The following is a 24,094-nucleotide window of genomic DNA, read 5'->3' on the forward strand; positions in this document are numbered from 1 at the left end:
TGCAGCCAGGGAGGGAAGACAGGCCCTGGGCTCCCCAGTGCTGAGGAGCTCACCCTGCTCAGCACTGGCAATGGCTTGTTGCCCACCCTCACGTCTCAGAGGTCAGCTCTGGTGACCAAGAGCCTTCCCTCTCTCTTTGCCAAGACCCACCAGCACAATTCCCTGGACAGGACAATCCATGTGCTCATTTGCAGATAGAGGGTTCACCCCTATCAGCCCATCCTTTTAAGAACTTAGGGCACAGGCACCAACTCACAGAACACCTGGAAACAGCCCAAGCTGCAAGGTGCTGCTGTGAGCACTGTGGCTGGTGCCACAGTGAGATGAACAGAGACACTGGCCCCATGACCTCCTAGCCCTGGCATGAGAGAGCAAAGCCTCGTGGATCACCAAACCCCCTGGTACGAGCCAAAGCCCACAATGGGACCATGTTTGTCAGGACACAGGCAGTGCAGGTCCCTCAGGGAATAAAGTGTTCCCAGCAGGAACAGCCGAAGCAGCAGCACATCCCAGAGAACACAGCCAGACCCCATTTCAGAAATGTGAGTTCCCTGCTTGTTTTCACAGGGAGTTTCATGTCTTGTTTATTCTTGCATCACCACAGCTTCAAGACAGCCATGCCCACTCCCTTTTTTCCCTGCACTGTTTACTGCTTCTCAGTGCTCTGCAATGCAGTATCAGTAAGAATCTTGCTGCAATTCACTTTATTACTCACCAGTTTTAATTGAACAGGTCACACAGCCTCCAAAACTGCCTCTCCTGCTGCCTAGAGACTTTGTCCTGCCAGGACCAAGTGATAAGCAGGGGTTCCTTCCTCATGAGCAGCTCATTTCTCAAATGCTGGTCACTGCCTAACTACAACCACACCTCAGTCCACGACCAAGAAGACACAATTTTATCAGCCTGTGACAGCATCAAGCAGGGACAAGAAGTCTGACAGGGGTGGTTAGCCTTAGTGACATGCAGCCTCAGTGCTGCAGGAGGGTGAGCTCTTCAGGGAAACAAAAAAAAAATGCCACAGCCCAAATTACATGTTAATCACAGAGTGTATTCACCCCATTTCCAGTGCTCCAGAACTAGCTCCACTGAGACATCACAACAGTTTCTCAGAAAACTCGCATCTGCAGCCAGGATTCACTCTGCCAGCTGGGGTTGCTGGTAGACTCTTGCCCGTGGCCGCAGCTTCGCTTTTGTCCGATGTCACTGTCGGGATTTGACAGTCGTGGCCACCATGCCCCCCACCAGGGCAGCGATGGTGAAGCCCTGGGCTACGACACGCGCCCGCATCATCAGCTGGGAGCGCCGAGTCTGGCCTTTCTTGAAGCAGATAATCCCGTAGACCAGGACACCGACGGTGCACAGGCAGCCTGCGGGGAAGGAGGGCGGCTGTGAGGTGCGGCTTCCCCCGGGCCTGAGCGCTGCGGGCCGGTTCCACCGCACTCCCAAACCTGAGCCGCGCCTCCCCGGGCTGCAGCCGGCCCGGGGCTGAGGGCCCGGCCGCTCACCGGCGACCATCGTCCCCCCGCGCCCCTCATTCAGCCTCCGTCCCGCTACCCCCCGCCCCACCCTCACCGAGGGGCACCAGGGGGTTCTCGCGGGTCTTGCGCACGAATTTCTCCACGAATCCCTCCTCAGAGAACGTGGGCAGCGGGCTGGGCTCCAGCGGTGGGGGCGGCCCGGCCGCCATGGCCAAGGTGACAACAACGGCCCTTTCCAGCTGCCGTAGCCACCGCCTCCGAGGCAGTGCATGCCGGGGGTTGCAGTCCGACACCCACACTTATCGCCCGGCGCTGCTGCCTCGGAACTACACTTCCCGTGGTGCCCCGAGGCGTGCGCGGCAGCCCCGTGGCGAGCTCGCGTGTGTCCGCCATGCCGAAGGCCAAGGGGAAGAGCCGGCGGCACAAATACTCCTACAACCTCAACCGCAAGCGGCTGTACCGCAGCGCCCGCCGCCGCGCCGCGCCCCGCATCGCCTGGTGAGCAGGGGACACGGGGGGCGCGGGCCGAGCGGGGGCTGGGGCAAGGCGGCCGGGAGCCGCTGCACGTGTCGGTGGGGAGGGGGACGCGCAGCACCGCGGGATGAGGGACACTGCAGTGATGTCCCCTGTCCCTGCGCAGCTCGCACATCCGCCATGCCTGGGACCCGCACAAGTCGGTGGCGCAGAACCTGGCCGAGATGGGCCTGGCCGAGGATCCCAACAAGGCTGTCCCCATCCCGAAGAAGCTGCTGGTAAGGAAGGGTTTGGCTGTGACCGCTCCTTTGCGAGGGGAGGTACCCTCCCAGCACGGGGCAGGTGGCTCTGGATAAGTCTCCGGCGGTGGATACATATCTTATCTTGATCTACACGCTTGTCTCACCAAGATCCTGGCGTGGGAACGAGCTACAGAGCTCCGGAGACACAATGGACTTTAGAATAAATAGAAAAAACGTCAGTCCATCTCCTGGGACTTGCCAGAGACAGGTGGGGTTGGGAGCGCTGCAGCCAAGTTTCTTCTGATAATAAAGAATGGCTCTCTGTGCACAGCAGTGCCAGCCTGGCCCATCTGCATAAGAGGGCAACAATTTCAGGTGAAAGGTGGCCCCAAGAAACACAAGGAAAAAGTTTCCTACTTGTTTGCCATTTGTCTCCATTCACACAGCGTTTCTCAGCTGACAGCCTCGCCCAGAAGCCAGTTTAATGATACAAGTAAGGCTCTGCTTAAGCCAGATGGGATTTCTTGCCCTGTGCAGCCATGTAGAAGCAGTTAGGAGTTTGGGGAACAATGTGTGGGGACACAGCATTCTTCCAAATCAGCCTTTTTTCATTTGTCTTTTCTCTGCTATAATTCAGGGGGTGGAAGTGGAAAGCGATGGACAACAGCCAGGAAAGAAAATAGTGCGGAAACCATACGTGGTGAATGGTCAGTGTTGCATTTGGGGCTCTCCTAAGCCGCTGTGGGTTATTTTGTCATCCTGTGCTGTGCCAGGGGTAGGGAAGGGTGTTGTTTCTTATGCAGCCTTGTGGAGGAGCATGTCTGTTCCACAGTGTTTGTCCCTGCAGCCTCAGGAGGGCTCTTGTCACTGCGAGATGTGCTGGTGTGTGTGTCCAGGGTGACAAGAAGCTGTGGAGGCAATACCTCGTGTTTCTGTGGTGGGCTGGGCAGGAGTCACACTGCAGCCTGGGCTGAAAGGGTCTGCTCCTCACATGTGAGCTGGAGAGGAGCTGCAATGCAGGCCTGGATGCCTGCAGCCTGAGCAGAGGGCTGTTGTCTTGGCCATTTTCCTGCACCATCACGCTGGGAAATGTCCCTGCATGCACCAGCAGCAGAGCTGTGTGGCTGGAGTCAACCTTGAGGGGAGGTTGAGGATCTCTGAGGTGTTGTTGCTTCCTTCCCCTCGCTCACGCTACCTCTGCCCTCTCCCTAGAGATGGAATTGGAGGCCAGCCTCCCTGAGAAGAAGTCAAACACACTCTCACGAGACCTCATTGACTATGTGCGATACATGATCCAGAACCACGGGGAGAACTACAAGGTACATTCCAGAGCAAGGAGTAATTCACTCTTGGATCTTCCCATCAGCTGGATGAGAACCTCTAATCCTCTCTGTCCTGGATCCTGTTTTGCAGTCAGCTGATTCTTAAGGGAAAAAACACTTTGAACTGTGGCCAGCTCCGTGTCTGAGTCAGGCAGTGATCACACTGGTGTGGGTGGGATGGTTTGGTGTTTGCTTTTGGGGCTGCTCCTCTGACTTACCTTCTCCTTTGTCACAGGAAATGGCTCGGGATGAGAAGAACTACTACCAGGATACTCCCAAGCAGATTAAGAGAAAGATCAATGTTTACAAGAATTTCTATCCTGAGGAGTACAAGAATTTCATTGCATCACTCAAGCCAGAAAAAATGGAAGTGCAGTGACTGCTCTTTTTCCTCAGGTTAACGTGCAAGTGCAGGCTTGACATGAATATTTTCCAAACTGAAAAAGCCTCTGGTGTGATGGAGGAAGGACCCTCACCAGGCAGAGATGGTTGTTACTATCCATGAAAGACTTTTGGCACTGACTCTGCCGTTCTGCTCACTTTCTGTGTGGCAGCCAGCATTTCTTTAGCTTTGCTAAAATAAAATATTCTTTCTAGCTGCTTGTGAATGTCCTGTTTGTGGGCTCTTGCTTGGTGCAGTCCTGCTTTGGAGAGCTCCTGGTGCCAGTCTGTGTGATGTTGGCACTGGGCACATGTCACCCCCCTGTGGTGACAGGGTTGGATGTGGGCAGCACTCGCACTTTTGCTGATTGTGCTGTGGGCAGCGTTAGTTGGAGCAGGGCCATGTGCTGCATGGGAGAGGAAATGGGAGGGCAGCAGAGAGGTAACCCTTTCATTGACAAGAGGAAGGAGCAGCAGTAGAAAAGTTGTCTCAGCGAGACTGCCACGTACTCCTGTTCCCTGATAGGCTTGCCAGCTTCCAGGATTGGTTTTCCAGGACCTAGCGCCCTGTGAGCTGACCCAGCAACCTCCTGTCCGCAGGAGGACAGGACATGCGGGGAGAACACAACCTCGGCCGTGGGTGCGCTGGGGACCCGCCGCGACTCCGCCTGTCCGGCAAACCCCTCCTTCATCCGAACTACACCTCCCGGCGTACCCCACACGAAATTACCACATCTCGCGAGACCGCGCCCCTATAAAAGCGCCCCCTCAAGTGCAAGTGACGTCCGGCTGTGGCGGCTCGCGGAGCCTCCGGTATGGCTGCTCCGGGCCCGGCCCTGGCCCTGCTGCTCCTCGCCGAGCCCCGCTGAGCCCCGGTATGAGCTCTGGGCAGCCCGACGCTCCCGGTAAGGTTCCCCACGCGCTCCCCCCGGCCTCGGTTGGGCGCGGCGGCAGGCGCTGAGTGCTGCGCTCTCTCCGCAGCGCTGGAGCCGGGCAGCGGGGCCCGCTCGGGCAGGATGTCGCTGCCCCTCGGCGTCCCACGCCGCGCCTTCAGCTACGATGATGCTCTGGAGGACACGGCGCCCATGACACCGCCGCCCGCCGATCTGTGCGCCAGCGTGCTGTGGAAGCAGCCGGTCATCCCCGAGCGCAAGTACCAGGAGCTCTCGAAGGTACGGGCCCGGCTGGCCTCGGAATGTCCTTGGGTACCCCGCAGAACCTCTCTCCTGGCATTGCCCTTCTCCCAGGCATCCCACCCGTCCTTATACCCCTCCTGCCCTCGCAGCAGGAGCCTCGGGAGGGGCTGGGGACAGAGCCTGGCACTGCTGCCTGGCCTTGCTCCGGACACACGGAGGTGTGGGTGGGACAAGCGTGTGCTGAGCGTCCCCTCCCGTGTTTGTGGTTAAAAAATCCCCAGCAACTACGTGTAATTAAGCTAGAGCATAAGGGTGGTTTAGGTTGGATGTAAATCCTTTACAGTAAGGGTGGTGAGGCACTGGCACAGTTTGCACGGATAAACTGTGGCTTCCCCAGCTCTAGAAGTGTTCAAGGCCAGGTTGGTGAGAGCTCTAAACAAGCTGCTCTAAGTGGACAGTGTCCCCCCACCATGGCAGGGGGTTGGAACGAGATGATCTTTAAGTTCCCTTCCAACCCAAACCATTCTGGGAATTCTATGCTTTGAGTGCAGGACCAGCCCTTTTAAATTTGGGAACTGTTTTCTGAGTTTGAAATTAAGCTAAATGTTTTTGGATGGAAGTCCGTAACTCTGCATCTCTTTGGGCTTGACCTCTGCTTTGTACCTCTTTGATTTTTAAATCTGTTGTGGGAGACAACCAAAAGTTGTGGTTTGGTACAAAAAGTAAATTCTCCAGTCAGGGAACTCCCATTTTGGGAGGACGAAGTCAGTGTTTCATATGATATTTTGTTTTCTACCATTTATTTTGTGTTTCTTTGCTGGAGTCTTGTGGTCAGTGGTAGAACTATGACCACCAGGCAGACTGAGCAAGAAACATGTAAGGAATGATGTAGGAAAACAAGTTGTTCGCTCCAGGCTCTGTTCTGTGGCTGCCATTCTGTGAACAGCTGGTGCTTGAGCTGCCTGTGGAAGGTTCTCTTGGTGCTTTTGTCCAGTTGACCTTGAAGTCCAGTTTGCATTTAGGAGAGCAGATGTTCTGGTTTCTTTACTGTTGACCTTTTTGTACTTGGACTAACAGCTTGTTTGCTCTGAGCCTGGCAGGTTTTCAAATGTTTTATGCAAGTTGGTTGTTCATTGCTATGAATTCTAAGGTTCTGAACATTGAGAAGTGCAGTGAGCAAAGTGGAGGGATTTCTCCCATGGGATGAAGGTTGGCTGCCAGAGCAGCATGGCCTTTTCTCACTTGTGTAGTTAGAGATGTGTCCTGGCCAGGTGCTGAGATACCTTCCCATCTCAAACTGTCCTCTGCTGCTTCCCCACAGGATGAGGAAGGGGATGCCAACATGAAACCTGTCATAACTCCTTCATCGTCCACAGAAAGTGTGAACAAGGTGCCTGTGGTGAAGGCCAAGGCCACTCACATCATCATGAATTCCCTCATCACAAGTAAGAACTCACCTCTCACACTCTCATGTGTGGGTTGGGTACTGAGGGTGCTCCAGCTGGGGTCAGCCTCAGGGTAATTCCTGGAGAACACTTGGGTTCAGGCTGGTTCTGCTCTGGTGCTGTGTGGATTTGTTTTTTTCAGAGGATGTTTCTAGAAGGAAGCAAGGAACTGGGGAATAGGCCACATGTGGTGCTTCTGTGTTTTCAGGGCAGGGGGAGGAGTGCAGAGTTTGTTGTTTGCTGACAGGACACTGCAGTACATGTTCCTGGAGTGAAGAGGTTGCTGCTCTGTTTGCTTATTAACTTGCATTTTCTGAATGACAGGCAGAGCTCTACCATTAACCCAAGAAGAGAGGAGAGCTGACATGCTGTGCTAATGGAGCACTTGCTGGCATTTCTGTTGTTAATAGCAGGAGCTGCCTTGCTAACTGCAGCACTTCAAACATAAATCATGATGCTTTAAAATAAAATTGAGTCAGTTATGTTTGCAGAGAAGATGTGCCCTTTTGCAGTAAGAGGAATTATTTCTGTGTTAATCTGTTCATGCTGCCTCTTCTTTCAGCAACTACAAATAACAGGGATCTGAAAATAACTTTAAGATGAGAAGTGTTATCTGTTCTAAAGAAGACAATGGGCTTTTCCACTGGAGTTTTTGTGCTCTGATTCCTTTTGACTTCTCTCCTTGTTCCACTAGGGAGTGAACATCTTAGGCTGGGGTTTGGAGAAAGTGTTTGTTTTTCAGAAGTGATGTTGACATCAATGTATTAGATACTGGCTCTAGCTGAAGTAGCTTATTTTACCTGATCTAAAATCACTGTGAGTCTTTTAAACATGATCTGCAAAGCTCCTTTGAATCCAATGGGCCACTTAAAGTGCCCAACTTATTGGGTTCTCTTAGATTTATGAAGTTGTGAGTAGGAGTGATGCAGTGTCTGAGGTGAGATGGGATTAATTACAGGTGTTACATTTGTGATTTTTCTGGTGATTTGAGACAAATCGTTGCTCATCTGACTTAGCCCTGTGTCTTAGGGTATTTTGTCAAGTCAGAATATCTCCCCAGCTTCATCTTTCTGCCTCAGCTTGTTAGTAGGTGTGAATGATGAAAAAAGGGTTTGAATTCAGTTGTTGGAGCTGCCTTTGATAGAACTGCTTGTGGTGGCATTTCTGTATGAATTTGTGCTCTTGTGTATTCCAGAGCAGACTCAGGAGAGCATCCAGCGCTTCGAGCAGCAGGCAGGGCTGAGGGAAGCTGGCTACACACCCCACAAAGGCCTCACCACTGAGGAGACCAAGTACCACCGAGTGGCTGAGGCAGTCCACGTAAGGCTTGTTTTCCATTGCATTTCTCTATGTGTCTGGTTTAACATTTACCTTGTGACGTTACTTTTGGAGCATGTTGCCAAGACTTTCCTTAAGCTGCTTCATCTGAAGGCTTTTAGCTCATTGTGTAGTAAAGTTTACCAACTTTTATTTTAAAGTTAACATTAGCCTTTGTAGTTTTGAAGCAGCTTTTTTTCTGAAATCAGTTACATTTCACTGTCATATCCAAGTGGGGACAACACTATGCAATCTAACTTCTTGCTGTGCTTTTGATTGGTGCCCTGCAGTTGATTTCTGCAACTGTGTGTCCAAAGAGCACTTGCAAACTGTGCATTTCCATTGTGGAAGTTACCAGATGTGTCTTACTGAAACCAAAAATCTTGAATGAGCACATAACTGTGGGCTACCAAGCTCTTAAGAAAATTTTGCAGTTGAAGTTTAATAGTCAGTTCTTCCAGGGTCCTCCCACGAGGCCGAAGTTTGAGTAAGTGCGTTGATGAATTGCATTAGTGACGCTTGAATAGCCACAGGAAACATTACAAGGTACCCTGTGTATTTTGTGTTTGAACTGTAACTGCCCTTCAACTGACTTCTTCAAAGTTCAGCTTGTACTGTCCACTTTGTAATAACATCAGTTTGCATACACCCAGTTCCTGTTTATTTTGAGCCCAGGTTCATCACTGTTCCAGAGCAGTGATTCCATCCTGATGCACACTCATTTCTTCACAGGATCTGGTATTCCTGCCCTTGTACCTTCTGTGAGAACTGGTCTCACCCTCTTCAGAGCATTGGTGGGACTGAAAGCTTGGTTGCTCTGAAAAGTGTTGGAAACAAATGGGTGTTATGGCATTTAGGCCAGTTACAAGGTAGCTGAAGTGAGCTCTGCTGTGTCCACAACCTCACTATGAGTTCTGGTGTTCCTTCCTGTAGCCTGAAGTGAACTTTCAAAACTCTTGTGTTTGATGTGGAGAGAAACTTCAGGAGGTATATGCAGATACTGTAATACTGGATACAGCTTTAGGTGTGATGACACTTTATTTTTTATCACCTGTGATAGAAACAATTGTCTGGTTTGGACAGTAAAACTGGGTATTGTTCCTTATGTCCATTGTTGCTTCTGTTTCTCTTGCCTCTCCTGACAGACCCTAAAAATGCAGAATGGAGAGACAACAAAAGATGACAAACAGAATTCTTCTGCTCAGTCCACTCCAAGCAGCACTCCCCACTCCTCCCCCAGGCATAAAAACAGGTACTCTGCCTTCTTTGCTTTCCTAAGGCTCCTGAGGTGGGAGCTGCTATAAATAACCTTCATAAATTGTGAGGGTGAAATTTAGAGCCTGATGAGGATTTGTTTGGATAGATTCAAATATTGGAAGCCTGTGGAACTTGAGCATGCATATCTTATCCTGGGTGGTAACAAACCTATTAAGATTTCTTAAATTGCCCCTTTTAACTACATGAAAAATTCCTGGCGTAGTGGGGTCACTTGAAGTATTTACTCTCATGTTTTAAACATCTCAATTTTTTTTTTTCCCTTAGGGGCTGGTTTAGTCAGGGATCCTCTACTTCTATCACTGGCTCAGACTTTGCTATGGATGGTGGTGGGGAGAGATTGCCATCTGAAAGATGGAGCTTTTTTGGACCTAGAGCTGTCCAGAAATCAGCCAGTGATGCAGGTAAGTCACTGAAAATCTGCCTTGCCAAGAGCAAGGGGGGAGCTGTCACAGAGCAGACTTGCTGGCTCTTTCTGGAGTCTTACCCTGCTTGCCTTGTTACTCTCCAGGACCACCTTGGGAATGTGTGTTAGTCATATGATTTCTGTGCCTAAATATAGAGCAGTTGGGTAAAACCTGTGCCAAGGATCTGGAGGTAGCAATAACTTGCAGTGAGCTGCAGTGGTAGGGGCAGGGTGTGAAGGTAACAGCTTTTTACCCTTTTTCTGATATGTGACGCAGCCAGGACTCTGGAAGTACCAGCCCCTGATGTGAAATAGGTTTCAGATGATAAGAAGTTGCTGGAATTTGCATAGGCTGTCTGTGGTGCTCAGTGTCAGACACTGCTGGCAGCAATAGGAAATGGATTTGACTGGTTTTCCTGGTTTTTACTGTGATTTATTTTTTTGTCAGGAGGATTTACCATTCAGTCCTATAAGGGTGCCCAGAAGCCATCCCCAATGGAGCTGATGCGTGCTCAGGCTACAAGGATGACAGAAGATCCAGTCACCTTCAAGCCACCTAAAATGGACATTCCAGGCACAGATGGGAGGAAACAATCTCCACGTTCCCACAACATCAAACCTCGGGATCTGAACGTGCTCACTCCCACTGGGTTCTAGAGGAAAGTTTCCAGTGTCTTTAGCAGGCTACAGAGTGTCTTAGGCTCTGCTTCCCTGTCCCATGTGCTGCACTAAAGTAGGAAAGTCTCCCTTTCCAGCACTTCATCTCAGAAGAAGAAACAGTTGTGATTGTCCTGCTAAACCTAGTCTTGGAAGAACTCCTGCACCTGTCCTAAACCAATGTAGACCATCTTGTCTGCTGCACTGTACTGGGCTGCCAGGCTGCTCTGGATGTGCTTCCCAGTACACCACGCCACAGTGAAACCCTGAGCCATGCTTTTTTGGGACAGGATTCCATGTGGTGTGTGAGCACCTGGCTTGTATGCCTGAAATCTGTTTGTCTTGTCCTGCTCAGTGCTGAAGGACCCACAGGAGGACTGGTTTTGTCAAGAGATGGAGCAGAAAGTGATGTGAACAAGCAAGGACTGACAGCTGGACCATTAACTGCCAGAGGGAAGATGACGTGGTGGGTCAGCATAAATGTGGCACTCCCTCACTATTCAGTGTGATCATGTTTTTTGTTCTTGGGATGTTTTTTAAAGGGAAAAGGGACTACTAGTGACCATACTAAGATTGGAAAGGCAGGGAACAGAATCTAATGGAGCTTGGAAGTAATGAGGAGGAATTCCTTTTCTTCCAGCTCTTCATGTTGCTCTAAGAAGGTGGAAGTAACCAAAGTTGGTGTGGCTTGAATGAAGTAGTCCTCTCTTTGTTCTGTAAAACATCACTGTCCTGTATTCTAAACAGCAGATTTGCAGGTGCTCTGGCACTCTGGATGCTGCTTGATTTGTTTTTGTTGTTTTTTTTTTTTCCCTAGAATCGTGCAGAATGTATTAGAGACTGGAAACACTTCTCAGACAGGGTATTTTATCAGCATTAAATGTGTTCTGCAGGGCTGGGGGTGGACTGAAGGCAGATCAAGGCTAAACATTCCTCCCTGCTAAGGTACAGCTGAATGTGATCCTTGACCTAGTCTGAACCAGTTCCTGGGAACAGCTAACACTGGCTTTCAGGAAAAGTGGAAGGAACTCCTGGCTACCATCTAATCCCTTAAGCATGATAGGCAGCATTGCTCTGTAATCCTCACCTCTGCTGTGGCAAATGGGTCTCCTCAGGTCTTCTCTTGATCTCACGATTGTGTAGCAGAGTCCCTCAGCCAGCAGCAGCCTTGTGTCTGGAAGCTTCTCTGTTGCATTATACAGAGGTTACTTAACAGGTGGTAAGTGTTGCGCTCCAGGGTTTCTGCCTTCTTAAACCAAACACTTCCTGGAGGGTGAGACAGGGTTGGCTCCCTTGGCTGGCTGCTGGCCCCTCTGAAGCAGCACATTTTGTAGCACTGCTTTCTCAAGCTTCAGCAGCACTGCCAGTGATGTGTGGAAGTCCCCTACCCAAACCAGCAGTTCTGTCACCACTCATTTGCACCTTGGCAATCAGGCTCTTATTTGACATTAATTTATTTGTTGACTGTGTTCACATCTCCTAATATGTATGTTTGTTTTTGTTACAGAACAATAAAATCCTTGTGGAATGGAGGTCCACAGTGTGTGTTGGTGTTGACAGAGCATCTGTGGGAGAAATGTGGGACTGTCCAGTGAGTATGGGGTCAATGCTCTGGTGGATAAGGCCCTGGCAGCACCTCACTAGGGTGAAATATTTGCCCACAAACTGCCCTTTCACAGGGAGACTGGGTTAACAGCTAGGCTCAGTTGTGTCTTAGGGCTTGTACAGATAAAACTAAACATGAAGTCTTTGTGTTTTCTTGAGCAATCATGTTCCTGAGATTTTGTCTCTCGTTGCTTGTCTGCTGTGTTTCCACCTATACTGTGGAGGTGTGGGAACTAGGCTGATGTTTCCCTAGAGGTGTCCAGTTCCCCTCTGGAAAGTCATGGTTTGGTGCTGTTGTAGTGTTTTTAGCTGCCCTTTAAAGTACTGCTGCTGGAGCACATGATTTACTGGGCTGATCTCTGAATGCTGGTGTTCCCTGTGCTCCTGGAGTGTAAGCAGAGCTAAAAGTCGTGGAACAGATTCAGGCACTGAGGTACAGGCTGCTGCTGTGGTCCTGATTACACAGGTGAATCTCACAGTGTGGGAAGGCTGGGGTTAAAGCATGGCCTTGTGTGATCTGACAGAGCTCTGGACTTGCTTAGGGCAGTGCTAGCACCAAGACAAAAGATTCTTAGCAAACATGAAAGGAATATATTTTTTTAAACTGTACAAAGTGCTTTGTAAAACTGCACAAGGTAAACTTAAACAGAAATTCTAAGACAATGTAAACCAAACATATTTCAAAAGAACTGTATAAAGCAACCCCCATGATGCTGAGATTGCAGCCTGAGGTGGGGGGTTTTATATTGAGAACATGAACTTCTGTCCTCCTTGCTGCAGTGGTTGTCTCCATCAGGCAGCAGTGACAATGCAGAACAGTTCCTGCAGCATGAACAATTTCTCCTGGATCTGTGGGGGAAAAGGCTGCCCCAGGGTCTCCTGCATTCTGCTGATGAAGTCGTTCATCTTCAGCTGAATGTCCAGCTGGCTGATGTCGTCACTGTCCTGGAGCCTGGGCTTGGCCTTCTGAGCGATCAAACCCATCCGGTCACTGATAGAACTCCGCAGGTGCTCTGCAAGAGGAAATGCTGTGGGGAGAGGCACCACCCAAAGGGCTGCCTGAGCTGCTGGGATGGATCCCAGTGTGCTACAGGCAGTGCAGGAAAAGGGGCTGATCCTCTTGTTATCCTTGATGGTTCTGCACAAGACTTTGGGAAGAAGGAACTGGCACCTCCTGGAGCTCATTCTGCATGCAGCGAGAGCCCAGGGAATGGGGAAGGGGCAAGGCTTGTATAACCCTTGTCATCTGTGTGAATGGCAAAATTGGCAGCTGCAGAGGAGTCTCCAAAGGGCCCAACAGTGCCTACAGCTTCAGGGAGAGTGAGACTTCTCATATATGATGTGGGATTCCTCTGTATTCATTCAACAACCTTAACCATGGGCTGAAGCACCTGAAGTTAGAAGAGACTTCTGTTTCCATGGCAGCTGTGGGTGGTGTTCCCTGCACAGTTTACTAAGTGCTGAAAGTGTCCTGGTTGCCCAAAGGAGGACTTCAGAGATGGTGAGGGGTCTAGAGGGTTGGCTTAGGTCACTTGGTGTGTTCAGCCTCAAGGAGACAGATCAGACCTCAGTGGGGTCTACAGCTTCCTCAGGAGGGGAAGCTTTCATATCTCTTCTGTAGGACAGTGATAGGACCCGAGCAAACGAGGTGTGCAAGGGAGATTTACACTGGCTATTAGGGAAAAGGTCTTCCCTCACAGAGTGGTTGGGCACTGAACAACTGGGAACAGTCATGGCTCCAAGGCTGCCAGAGCTCCCAGAGTGTTTGGACAACTTTCTCAGGCGCAGGGTGGGATTATGGGGTGTCTGTGCAGGGCCAGGAATGAAACTGTGATTCTTGTGTCTCTTTTCCAGTGTGGGGTATTCTATGATCCCTTTGCCTTCTGCTTTTCATCCTAAACCACCTTATTCTTCTACCCACTGTGTGGCAACTTAGACAACAGTGGGTGCAAAGCACCCTCTTGTGTAATTTCCAGTGCTGGGAAGTGCTTCCTTCCTTTAGGAAGTATTTTGCAGGGGCTAAACTTGGCAAATCAAGGTGGGTGCTCTGATTGATGTAACATCACTTCTTTGACTGCTGGGAATAGTTACCATCATGAATGGAGGCACACTAAGATTCAGTGGCTATGAGTCCAAGAGTGATGAGAGGAGGAAGGGGAATGTGGCTCTTCTACTTGATGAGACTGTTAAGGCCAGAACAAGCACTGCTTACCCAGTTTTACACTTTGGTAACTCAGCAGCAGCAAACTCAAGTACTGCAGCATCTCATCCCACCTTTGCCATGTTGCTGTTTCATCCTAGGAAAGGAGACAGTAGCTGGTTGTTATTTTTCTCAGAGGAAAACAAGTCAAAGGAGAGGTTGACCTGGATACCTGGAATTGTGGCAGCAGATAGGAGTGGCTCAGGAAATACAGGATCTTGTCCAGAGACATGGATGAGGCTGTGGGCACATCACAACTGTGCTGGAATAACAGCTCTAGCAGTCTGCAGCGCAGGAGCTGGCTCTCCATGGTGTTTAATAAAGCTTCCCTGCAACACAAAAGGAATTTACTTTGGTTGAGACAGCACAGCCTGACCAGAGACAACTGTTCCAGCATGCTCCTGCTGTGCTGCTGACCTAGTGCAGATGTGGGGTGACTGCAGGGGCTACCCAGCATGCTGTGGAAGGAAGACCACCAGATGTGGTGAGAGACCTGTTATGCAGCTTGGCTATGGCTGTGTTTTCATCCTCAGGTGTGACCTGCAGCAGCTGGCATTGAGTACAGTCTCTAAAGCAAACTGAGCTGCTTCATTTCACCCTGCTCAGCAGCCTGTGTGGCAATGGCTCATTCCTGCTGACCTGCAGGAAGCCCAGCCAACTGAGGGTGATGTGGGGTCAGGGGTAGACAGATCTATCTCTGTCCTGGGCAAAGTGACAGCTTGATTAGACTCAGTTTGGCTTGGTTATACCTGGTGTATGTACAGAGTTCTGCTGAAAGGGTGTGAAGGGCTGCTTGCTGGGCGTTGAAAAGTGGGTTTGAAACACTTGGGGGCCTAGTGGTCTCTTGCTTACACTAGAGCCATTCATGCCCTTGTGCTTTGGCTTCAGATTTGCATTTCTTCAAGAAGCAAAGGATGTCAAGGCAAAGCTGTAGGAACTGCATCATATTTCTGACTACCTGGTTGTCCATGGGAATCAGTGATGTCTTTGCCAGTGCTTGGCTGTGCTGATGCACAGTGCTGCTTTTCAGACCCTCATGACAGTTTTAAGGTCACAACTTGAACAAGTGGGAGAATTGACTGTTCTCAGCACCACACCACCTGGGTGTGTTTTCACCTGCTCAGTGGTGATGTTGTATCTCCATGGGAGACACAGCCATGCTCTTGCTGGCTGGTCTGTCTTTCTATACCATGTATAACTTCACACATCCAGACTTGGATATTAATGGTAAGACCATTGTTGACACAGGCAAATGCTGCCTTGCACATGTTTGTCTCACCTTTGGCTCCTCAGGGGGATATTCAGTATGAATGGGAATATGTCATCTGCGATCTTACGGGAGCTGCAGGTGGGAGATCTGTCCACTTCCACTGCCATGGACAACATCTGCTGGAGCAGGAGCATCGCCCTGGGTGAGAGGGACAGTCAAAACAAGACTCTGCCCCTCAGCTTGCCAAGCAAAACTCTTTGGGATGGTCCCTATTTCAGCCTCATGCAGTGAGGGACATGGGAATGCAATGGGCCAGGTTTGGTGTCTCCTGGTGGCTTCTCAATTTGATGCTTTTGCAAGCAAAGCTCATCCCCAGATTGACCCTTGGGAGGTCTTGGTGGCTCTCCTGAGTGTTGGAGCGGCATGGGGCTGCCTGAGCTATGGGCCACGAGCTCCAGCCTTACACTACATGCAAAAGGATGACACAGCCAGTTTCCTACCAGGTGAGAGTGTTTTGCTTACCAAGTCTTTAACCTAAAGAACCAGCAAAGGTGGTCACAGGTACAGCCTGGCTTCCCTGAACTGACAGCGAGAGAGAGACTCTGGCTTCTGCCTGACTTGGGACCATGATAATACCAGCAGGGAGTTTGGAATTCTGGAGCTTACTTTTGGGCAAAGAAAGCTGTCTGAGCCTGGTCTGTCTGAGCTGTCTGAGTGCTGGTCAGCCTTGGTGAAGATGAGCTGTGTTCAGCCCTGGCTTCTTGCAGCTGCTCCCGGGGCTGGGAGAACCCGACTCCTGTAACTGCTGCCACCAACCACTTGACCACTTCCCTGGGACAGAAACAAGAATTTTATTTGGGATGTGCCTTGTTTTGCTGTGTTCTGACCTCTAGATCCACTTGGAGCTTGAGGAAACACCCTGAGAATGAGCAACTCAACAGAGGAGCTGTCTTGATTTGTACAATTGCCTACAGGACTGCCTCCTTCTCAGTCCCGTCCTGAGCAATGCAAATCTGACCTCATCCCTGGGAAAAGCCCACTCTGTTGTGACTGGAAAGGCCTTGCATCATCTCTGGTGGTTTGCTTTTGTAAATCTTTTCCTAGCCCCTATAGTTGGCCTGACACTTCCCTTTGTCTCCCAAGTCTGCTTCTTGGGAAGTCTGTAAGTCTGGTGTCAGACAAGTGTTCCCTCAGCCCCAGCCTCTCAGCTTCTGGTTAGAGAACAAGGAACAGGTGTCCCTTACTTGACATTGTTGAAGCACAAGTCACATGAAAGCACTTTCTTGGCAATTGACATCTGGAGCTGCTGTAACTTCAGATTGTACTGGAAGTCGTCCTCTAGGGTCTGTACCACGTACTGCAGGAAGAGGAGCCGGCCAGGGGGCTTTTCCTGGGGGCAGATGGAGAGCATGTGAGTCTGGTGAGGCCACAGGCTTAGGAACACCAGGGAAGCTGGCTGTCTTGGGAGTGGACTGATGTAGGAGGAGTAGCTGTAGGAGGAGCTGCCTAGCTCAGGCAAGACCCTGAGGGGCCTTGCAGTAGTGCTGTGCCCCAGAGAGGGTTTATCTGTTGCTGTGCCTTCTTCACTGGGACAACTTGCCTAAAACTGTGCAGAGGGCTAAGGGAGCACTGTGGATAAATGTGGGATTCTGGCATTCACTGTTGGACTGGCCAGCTCTGCAGCAGAGCAGAGCCACAGGAAGCACTTAGGCACCGCTCACCCTCAGGCAGTGTGTGCTGGATGATCCCTGCTCTGTGTGACACACATGGTACCAAGTACCTGGTCCTCCATGATGAATTGCACCAGAGTCCAGTCCCATCCCACTGTGGCGATGTTGGCTGGATGGAGCCTGCAAGGACAGCCATGTCCATTTGTGCTGAACTGCCTGACCATTTGCTTGGAGGCACAGCAGCCCCTTAGCCCTTCCCCAGCCACTCCCAGCCCCACTTGCTCAGGTGCCTCCCCTGCCTTCTCTCCATCTCTGCCCTCACCCCTTCTCTTCCCCATAACACATGAATTTTTTGGAAGCACTTGACAGGGGCTATACTCCACGTAGATGCCCAGGATTCCTATGCCTGTGGCCTCATAAAACATTGTACCTCTCTGTGGGAAGCCCGAGGGAACTGAGGGAGCTGCTCCAGCCAATGCTGGCACTGCTGCCATGTCACAGCAGTGAAGAATGAGACCTGTGCTTCAGGGCAAGGCAAACACACTCTTCTGACCCCAAGGGCTCCCCTGTGTCACAAGCTGTCCCTGACCCACCCTCAGAGAGCCCAGGGTATGCCTGTGTTTTCAGAAGGACTATCTTGGGTTATAGGGGAAATCACTCCCTGCTCTGTGGGTGAACATCACAGAGAATAACCCTTATGCTGAGCAGACCCCTGGGAGCACCTAGCCAGCCCCAGGGCTCTGGGACAAGGGGAACACATACATTTGGATCTTCATCAGCAGTGTGTAGATGTCATTCAGGCTCTCCTCTTCCTGGTTCTCCAACAGCATCTGTTTGATCAGGTGGGAGATGATTTCTTTGGGGGGACGGTGCTGGCAGGAGACAAACTCATTCAGGAAATACAAGGTACCCTCCAGGATGTTCTCTTCCATGGTGGTGTGCACCATGCTCAGCTTCCCGCTGGAGATGAACTCATGTTTCTGCTGTGTACAAGGCAAGACAGTGAGTGAAAGCTCCCCTGACACAGAGGAACCCAGCTGTGATGTGGGGCCCACTATGAAGTGAACTGCAACAACCAGAGCCCCCGACTGCCTGGCAAAGGACAAGAGGAGCAGGGGCTGCTCCAAAACCTGTTTACCTGATGTGTTTCCCTGTTAGGTGCTATTCCTTGGAGGAAGAGGTGCTGGACTCCACTCCTGCTGAAATTGTGCAGTTTGTCCAGCCAGGCCTTGCTGTCAGTGTCAGTCCTGTCTGGAGTGGCTTCCTGGATTGGTTGGTGTGGTGGGAGGTCACTTGCTGCTGGCAAAGACCTTTGGGCCTTTCCTGGTGTTGAAGGAATAGTTGGGGCAGGGCTAAGCCTTGGAGGGAGGTTCCTTTCCTGGCAGGGCTGTGGAGGATCTTCCTCTGGGTCATCAGCTCTCCAGCTGCTGTTGCTCTCCAGGCTGGGGGGAGATGGGGACAGGCAGCCTGAGTCTGACTGCGAGTCCAAGTCGCTGTTAAAGGTTGTAGTGCTGTAATCCAGCTCTGAGCTCCAGCTGTGGTGCCTAGAGACAGGAGAAAGGCAGCTGCAGTTCTCCATGATTTCTGCTGTGCCCATGGTGGAACTGAGCTTCACAGGAGTGCTGTGGTATGCTGGTGCAGGGCTTGGCTCTGCCACTGCCTGCATTTTTTTTTCTGTGGCAAGGCAGAGCTGGGGATTGGACGTGTGTGCTGCTGGGGTAGTGTTTCTGGGGTTCTGGGCAGCACCGAGGGTGGAGTGGAGAGGGCTGCACATGTCCTCAGTCAGGTCGATGATGGTGAGGCTGCTCAACAGTGTCACATCTGTGTTTGTGTCCTCACACGTCAGGTCAATGATCTCCTGTGGGGACAGAGCAGTAGTGTCAATGTCCTGTCCTGCCAGGAGCCTCTGCTGTGGTGCACTGTAGCCCCAGTCCAAGAGGGAAAAGGGTACCAGCCTAGAAAAACAGGGGCAAAGACCCTTCTGCTGGTCCAAGGGGGCCTGTGGCCAAGAGCTCTGGGCTCAGTCTCTCCTGGCAGCACAGCTGAGCCTGAGCCAAACCCAGTCTCTTCTTTCCCACTCCCCACAGGGCTCATGTCCTTGTGCCTTGGCTCAGAGCAGACCTGGCTGCCTGCTCAGCTTCTTCCCTCAACAGGGAAATGCCAGTCCTACTGCCATGTCCAGAGCGGGCAATGGAAGCACACGGAGCTCTCCTGTTATCCAGGCACTGGCAGGAAAAGCACAGGATCCAAACCCTGGCACCCCTTCTGTGGCACATCACCCACTCTGGAGGGCAGGAAACAAAGCTGCACTTTGGTCTGTGGCACCAATCGGAGCTACAGCAGCCCTGAGACTTCAGGGACTCCTGCCCAGGCCTCGCTGGGCGGTGCAGGTTCTGAAGGGCAGCAGAAGCAGGCAGGGGAAGGCAGCTGTGCCTGCACCAGCAGCAGGCCAGACGCTGCACTTCCCAAGCTTCTGTCGTGCCCAGGAGGAGTCAGTGCCCGTTTGCTCTTGGGGAAAAAAAAAATCCACCTCAGCACCTCAAAGCAGGGAACACGTTTAGAAGACGATTTAAATCCACTTTTCCCCATCCCCGACTCAGACCTGCTGCCTTCTCCGAAGAGGTGGCAAAGCGCAGCGGGCTCCGGCACGCCAGAGGAGCTGCGGAGGGCGGGAGGTGCGGGGCTGCAACCACCTCAGGGCCGGCCTGAGCCTCGTGCCCGGAACCGCCGCCGCACGGCCCCACCGGCCCCGCACCCGCCGGCAGAGCGGGCCAGGCCACAGGAACGGCACAGGGACGGCAACCGGACCCCGCGGGGCTGAGCCCGGCAGCGCCCGATCCTTCTCGGGGTGCAGCGAGCGCACCGCGACTCTGCATGGCAGGCACCGGGCTCTTTCTGAGGGTACACGGCCAAGGGAGGCTGGGACCCCTGCGGGGGGCGCGCTCCTGGAACGGGGCTCTGCCGGCGGGAGGTGCCCGCGGGGCCCCGAGCCCGGCTGCGAGGAGAGTGGGAGGTCCAGAGCATGCGGCTGGGGCGGGACGGGACCGGGGAACACACGCCTGCCCCCGAGGCTGCTTTCAGAGCGCGGCTCCCATCCCCGCCCGCCAAGGCAGCGCCGCCATCTTTGTGTGGGGCAGCGGCGCCGTGCCCGGCGGGAGCCACGGGACTCACGGCGGGGGCGGGCAGCGAGTGGCGGGAGCGGCAGGGCTGGAGCGGCGGCGAGCGGGGCCCCTCCGAGTCCGAATCGCTGACGAGCACCACGCTGTTATCCATCTCGGCGGCGGGCGGCGGCTCCGCTCCGCCGGCGGGGCCGCGCCGGGCGCGGGAGGGCGGCGGAAGTGGCGTCAGGCGCGGCGCCGGGGCGGGGCCCGCGCGGGGGCGGCGGTGCCGGTGGCGGCGGCCCCGCCATGGCGCTGTCGCCCTACGTGCAGGCCATGCAGGAGCTGTTCCGCGCCAACACGCGGAGCCGCGAGTTCCCGGCGCACGGCGCCAAGGTGCACTCGGTGGCCTGGAGCTGCTGCGGCCGCCGCCTCGCCTCCGGCTCCTTCGACAAGACAGCCAGCGTCTTCCTGCTCGAGAAGGACCGGCTGGTGAGATCCCCCGGCGTCGGGCGGTGGGATCGGTACCGGGAGCCCTTGGGCAGCCGGGTGCGGCTGCTTGGGCTGGTGTGTGGAAGCGGTGCAGGGCCTGGGGGTGGCTGCTCGGTGTGCACCGGAGCAGGAGCATCGCCAAGGACGGCGCAGGCCGGGTCTGCCAGCCGGGAGCGGAGCTGGAGCCTGGCGGGGAAGGCGGCGGGGATTTGTATCCTGGCCGGCCGTGGGCCGGGAATGTGACTGGGCTGGCCGCGGGGCTCCTGATGGATCCCGGCGGGGATGCAGTGTGCTGGGACGGGGGGCAGGAGCGGGAGCGGAGCCAGGCGCATCCTCACGGCGTCTGCCCTCTCCCTCCAGGTGAAGGAGAACAACTACCGGGGCCACGGGGACAGCGTGGATCAGCTCTGCTGGCACCCCAGCAACCCTGACCTCTTCGTCACAGCGTCAGGGGACAAAACCATCCGCATCTGGGACGTCCGCACCACCAAGTGCATCGCCACTGTCAACACCAAAGGTGAGTCCCTGCCTTCCCAGGGCACTTCCTGCAGTGGCACAGAGCTTCGGGCCTTTCCTGTGGTTATTTCTGGTTGGGACATCTTTGCTAAGTGCTTTATATTTGTGTTGCGCTCATCATGTGAGAGCTGCTGTACTGTGGGTAAAAGGACTGGTAGAACTACTGAAATATTGTGCTGGCTGTTAAAATGTCCTTTGTACTCGTCTCTGGAGCCAGTGGGCTGTGGGGCTGGAGACTGGGGAAAAGCGTGTTTACAGAGAGCCATGGTGGAAATAAAAGTTTGTGTGGATTCAGAAAAACAATTTGAATTCATGTTCTGCTTAACCCAAATACCCTCTCTGCTCTTAGAAATGTCCAGTTTTGAGTTGTTTGGGCTGGGAATAGCATTGTAAGGTTGCGTTACAGTAACCTGCCATGTTCTTAACCTTTATTCAAAGGTACTTACTTTTGGCTTCTGCTTTTTCTGGATCTCAGAGATGACTGGATTCAGAGGATCTTTGGCTTGACCTTGTGTGGTGATTGCTGTGGTCCCATTTTGGCTGAAATGGGGCATGGCATATTGTTTTCAAGCTGTACTTCTCACAAGTTTGGTTTTGCTGGGTAGCTGCTGTGAAGGGTTTGTGTGTTAGATTGAAGAACTGGCAGTCTTTCCCATTTGGGAATGGTTTGGAGTGGAAGTGGGACCTGCTGCCTTTTTGTCCTTTCAGGTGAGAACATCAACATCTGCTGGAGCCCTGACGGACAGACCATCGCCGTGGGGAACAAGGATGATGTGGTCACCTTCATTGATGCCAAGACACATCGCTCCAAAGCTGAGGAACAGTTCAAGTTTGAGGTGAACGAGATCTCCTGGAACAATGATAACAACATGTTCTTCCTCACCAATGGGAATGGCTGCATCAACATCCTCAGGCAGGTGCCCGTGGCTGCTGCTGGGCCGGGTGGCTGGGCTGGCTGCAGTAGTTTGCTGCTTTTGGGAAACCTGAGCCCCACATCCCAGCAATCCCCTGCCTTCTGGTGGGAATGAGCTTGTCTGGAGCTGAGGTTGTCACAGTGGTGGGCTGGGCTGGGCTCCCTGAAATAGTCCCTGATGCTTTGCCTCATTCACTGGACACTCAGTGTCTCCTGCCTTGGCAGGGTTTGTTTCCTGTCCTGCTCTAGGGAATCCCTGTGCTTCTCTCACTGCTCCCTGCCCTCTCCCTTCACCTCCACAGCTACCCAGAGCTGAAACCCATCCAGTCCATCAATGCCCATCCTTCCAATTGCATCTGCATCAAGTTTGATCCCATGGGGAAGTACTTTGCCACAGGCAGTGCTGATGCATTGGTCAGCCTCTGGGATGTGGATGAGCTGGTGTGTGTGAGGTGCTTCTCCAGGTAGGTAGAGCTGTCCCAAAATTGTTTTCCCCCCCCTCTCTGGGGATTGTGGTGGCAGTGCCTCACTGTCTGTTCCCCTCGGTTGCTGCAGGCTCGACTGGCCCGTGCGGACGCTGAGCTTTAGCCACGATGGGAAGATGCTGGCCTCAGCATCAGAAGATCACTTCATTGACATTGCTGAGGTGGAGACAGGTAATGGTTTTATTTTGGGGAACAGCAAGGAGGGAATTGGATGGAGCTGGGAGGACACAGGGAGAATCTGTCTGCTAAGGAAGAGCTTTCCTGTGCAGAGCAGAATGCCATGAGGGGGAGCCTTTGCCTCAGTAGTCTGTGGCAGACATTCCTGTCATGTCCATACCTTGTCACTGGGTGACTAAAAGGCGCTGGAGCAGCGTTTGTGCTGCCTCTCCCATTCACTGAGGGAAGCAGCAGGTGCTTGGCTCTGGGGAGGTGAGCAGCAGAGGGGGCTGGAGGCTCTCCAGGCTGACATGGCTCCTTTTCCATGCAGGAGAGAAGCTCTGGGAGGTGCAGTGTGAGTCCCCCACCTTCACAGTGGCCTGGCACCCGAAGAGGCCGCTGCTGGCCTTCGCCTGTGACGACAAAGATGGCAAATACGACAGCAGCCGGGAGGCTGGCACTGTCAAGCTTTTTGGGCTCCCCAACGACTCCTGATGAAGCTGCTGCACCCAGGAAGGCAGCACCTGCCTGCTCTTGGGGGTGGGAGCTTAGATAGCATAGGTTGGGCAAGGAGCTGGCTCATCTCCTTGCCAGCCTGGCAGGCTGTTGAGCTCGGGCTCAGCTAGTGTCCTGCTCTTGGGAGCTTTTATAAACAGGCAGCTGTGTGCTGGGGAAAACGGGGGATGCTGGAAGGGCCCCCCCTCTGCTGCCTCCTCTCTGGGGCATGTGTGGCTTGTTCCAAAGGCAAGTGGCCAAAGAAAATCAGTCACTGAAGGTGGTTGCTGAGGAGCCTTCCTCCCCAGCAGTGATGGGATATGTGACTTTCCCTTTGTCCCCAAAAGCCTGGCAGCAAGGGCAGCTCTGAGAGCACAGCCTGGCTCTCCCCCTCCCAGACATCCCATGTGCTGGGGCAATGAGGGGAGGGTGGGGGGGGTTTGAACTTGTAGATGTTTTCCCAGCTGTGGCTTTTTTAAATATTTGTGATGTCTTTTTCTAATTTTGATAAATCCTCTTCCTTAACGAAGGTGCCTGTGGCTATTTGAAGGGGAAGAAGGGGGGTGCTGAGCTGCTCTCCCTTCCCCTGCCTCCTTCCCTTGGCCATAGCAAGGCAGAGAGCTCTGTCGAGGATTGTCCCTCTTGTCGCCGCTGCCTGTCCCCGCCGTGTCCCCTGTCCTGCGCTGTCACCACACCAGGGGGCGCTGTGTCCCCACGCTGGGGACAGGTGACAGCGGGGACACTGCTCAGCTGGGGACATGGAGGACGCTGCCACCAGCCCCGGGCAGAGCCCTTCCCCTGCCAGAGAGGGCTGTGGGGATTTTTCCCCACCTGCACCTTCGTGCCGGGTCACAGGGCACAGCCTGCCTGCGATGGAAACCCTGCCTGCGAGATCTCTGCCGTTTTCTACCCTCATATTTCCTTCTGACAGAAGCTTTTCTGGGTGAGTGCTCTGCTGATGCCGCCTGGGTAACAGCTGAGCTCTTTGCTGGTAAATGATGGCACATCATTCAGAGCTGAGGCTGGCACCAGGCTGAAGCCTCCTGAGCTGTGCTAAGCCTGGGCACTGCCAGGGCTTCTGCCTCGGTGTGGGGGCATGAGGTGCCCCATGCCCACAGCCT

At 53.0% G+C, this 24,094-nt stretch overlaps 5 protein-coding genes across 22 annotated transcripts; 3 read left to right on the forward strand and 2 right to left on the reverse strand.

Moving 5' to 3' along the window:
• Positions 1–1,027: 1,027 nt before the first annotated feature.
• HIGD2A (HIG1 hypoxia inducible domain family member 2A) lies at positions 1,028–1,721 on the reverse strand. Its single transcript, XM_023935856.2, has 2 exons — positions 1,573–1,721; positions 1,028–1,367 (listed from the first exon to the last, which is right to left on the reverse strand). Exons 1-2 carry the CDS (start codon positions 1,685–1,687, stop codon positions 1,201–1,203), a joined length of 282 nt encoding a protein of 93 aa, XP_023791624.1. The 5' UTR covers positions 1,688–1,721; the 3' UTR covers positions 1,028–1,200.
• A 102-nt stretch (positions 1,722–1,823) lies between these two features.
• Positions 1,824–4,112, forward strand: NOP16 (NOP16 nucleolar protein). Its single transcript, XM_023935854.2, has 5 exons — positions 1,824–1,976; positions 2,119–2,230; positions 2,832–2,901; positions 3,407–3,513; positions 3,752–4,112. Exons 1-5 carry the CDS (start codon positions 1,870–1,872, stop codon positions 3,893–3,895), a joined length of 540 nt encoding a protein of 179 aa, XP_023791622.1. The 5' UTR covers positions 1,824–1,869; the 3' UTR covers positions 3,896–4,112.
• Positions 4,113–4,350: 238 nt separating this feature from the next.
• KIAA1191 (KIAA1191 ortholog) lies at positions 4,351–11,665 on the forward strand. The gene is made up of 7 exons (XM_023935862.2): positions 4,351–4,802; positions 4,879–5,069; positions 6,355–6,478; positions 7,674–7,798; positions 8,941–9,047; positions 9,338–9,474; positions 9,925–11,665. Exons 1-7 carry the CDS (start codon positions 4,775–4,777, stop codon positions 10,131–10,133), a joined length of 921 nt encoding a protein of 306 aa, XP_023791630.1. The 5' UTR covers positions 4,351–4,774; the 3' UTR covers positions 10,134–11,665.
• Positions 11,666–12,306: 641 nt separating this feature from the next.
• Positions 12,307–20,173, reverse strand: SIMC1 (SUMO interacting motifs containing 1). 17 transcript variants are annotated; one of them, XM_086851794.1, is made up of 10 exons: positions 19,990–20,173; positions 17,957–18,676; positions 17,581–17,798; positions 16,929–16,998; positions 16,393–16,538; positions 15,815–15,979; positions 15,218–15,346; positions 14,111–14,267; positions 13,951–14,035; positions 12,307–12,751 (listed from the first exon to the last, which is right to left on the reverse strand). In XM_086851794.1, exons 1-10 carry the CDS (start codon positions 20,089–20,091, stop codon positions 12,531–12,533), a joined length of 2,013 nt encoding a protein of 670 aa, XP_086707920.1. In that variant the 5' UTR covers positions 20,092–20,173; the 3' UTR covers positions 12,307–12,530. The 17 variants fall into 17 exon arrangements, with proteins under 17 accessions (XP_086707920.1, XP_086707918.1, XP_023791628.2 ...); XM_086851792.1 differs by having other exon boundaries at positions 12,307–12,766; XM_023935860.2 differs by having other exon boundaries at positions 17,581–17,801; positions 19,421–20,168.
• THOC3 (THO complex subunit 3) lies at positions 19,541–23,498 on the forward strand. Of its 2 annotated transcripts, XM_086851811.1 has the most exons (7): positions 19,541–19,719; positions 20,250–20,408; positions 20,769–20,925; positions 21,633–21,837; positions 22,140–22,301; positions 22,393–22,493; positions 22,810–23,498. In XM_086851811.1, exons 1-7 carry the CDS (start codon positions 19,693–19,695, stop codon positions 22,971–22,973), a joined length of 975 nt encoding a protein of 324 aa, XP_086707937.1. In that variant the 5' UTR covers positions 19,541–19,692; the 3' UTR covers positions 22,974–23,498. The 2 variants fall into 2 exon arrangements, with proteins under 2 accessions (XP_086707937.1, XP_023791631.1); XM_023935863.2 differs by lacking the exon at positions 19,541–19,719 and having other exon boundaries at positions 20,174–20,408.
• Positions 23,499–24,094: the final 596 nt, after the last annotated feature.

The sequence above is a fragment of the Cyanistes caeruleus genome, chromosome 15 (genome assembly GCF_971803275.1).
Source record: "Cyanistes caeruleus chromosome 15, bCyaCae1.hap1.1, whole genome shotgun sequence".
Taxonomy (NCBI): domain Eukaryota; kingdom Metazoa; phylum Chordata; class Aves; order Passeriformes; family Paridae; genus Cyanistes; species Cyanistes caeruleus.

What these genes read in the sequence shown, in the direction of transcription:
- HIGD2A (XM_023935856.2), bottom strand. Translation starts at nt 1,687, where the DNA reads ATGGCGGCCGGGCCGCCCCCACCGCTGGAGCCCAGCCCGCTGCCCACG. An exon ending in GAACCCCCTGGTGCCCCTCG is followed by an intron (nt 1,368 to 1,572) that starts GTGAGGGTGGGG and finishes CCTTCCCCGCAG; the next exon opens with GCTGCCTGTGCACCGTCGGT.
- NOP16 (XM_023935854.2), top strand. Translation starts at nt 1,870, where the DNA reads ATGCCGAAGGCCAAGGGGAAGAGCCGGCGGCACAAATACTCCTACAAC. An exon ending in GCCGCGCCCCGCATCGCCTG is followed by an intron (nt 1,977 to 2,118) that starts GTGAGCAGGGGA and finishes GTCCCTGCGCAG; the next exon opens with CTCGCACATCCGCCATGCCT. An exon ending in CCATCCCGAAGAAGCTGCTG is followed by an intron (nt 2,231 to 2,831) that starts GTAAGGAAGGGT and finishes GCTATAATTCAG; the next exon opens with GGGGTGGAAGTGGAAAGCGA.
- KIAA1191 (XM_023935862.2), top strand. Translation starts at nt 4,775, where the DNA reads ATGAGCTCTGGGCAGCCCGACGCTCCCG. An exon ending in GAGTGGCTGAGGCAGTCCAC is followed by an intron (nt 7,799 to 8,940) that starts GTAAGGCTTGTT and finishes CTCTCCTGACAG; the next exon opens with ACCCTAAAAATGCAGAATGG. An exon ending in TCCCCCAGGCATAAAAACAG is followed by an intron (nt 9,048 to 9,337) that starts GTACTCTGCCTT and finishes TTTTTCCCTTAG; the next exon opens with GGGCTGGTTTAGTCAGGGAT.
- THOC3 (XM_086851811.1), top strand. Translation starts at nt 19,693, where the DNA reads ATGGCAGGCACCGGGCTCTTTCTGAGG. An exon ending in TGCTCGAGAAGGACCGGCTG is followed by an intron (nt 20,409 to 20,768) that starts GTGAGATCCCCC and finishes CTCTCCCTCCAG; the next exon opens with GTGAAGGAGAACAACTACCG. An exon ending in GGCTGCATCAACATCCTCAG is followed by an intron (nt 21,838 to 22,139) that starts GCAGGTGCCCGT and finishes TCACCTCCACAG; the next exon opens with CTACCCAGAGCTGAAACCCA.
- SIMC1 (XM_086851805.1), bottom strand. Translation starts at nt 20,091, where the DNA reads ATGGATAACAGCGTGGTGCTCGTCAGCGATTCGGACTCGGAGGGGCCC. An exon ending in CTGCTGATGAAGATCCAAAT is followed by an intron (nt 16,999 to 17,580) that starts GTATGTGTTCCC and finishes CTGTCCTTGCAG; the next exon opens with GCTCCATCCAGCCAACATCG. An exon ending in AATTCATCATGGAGGACCAG is followed by an intron (nt 16,539 to 16,928) that starts GTACTTGGTACC and finishes ATCTGCCCCCAG; the next exon opens with GAAAAGCCCCCTGGCCGGCT.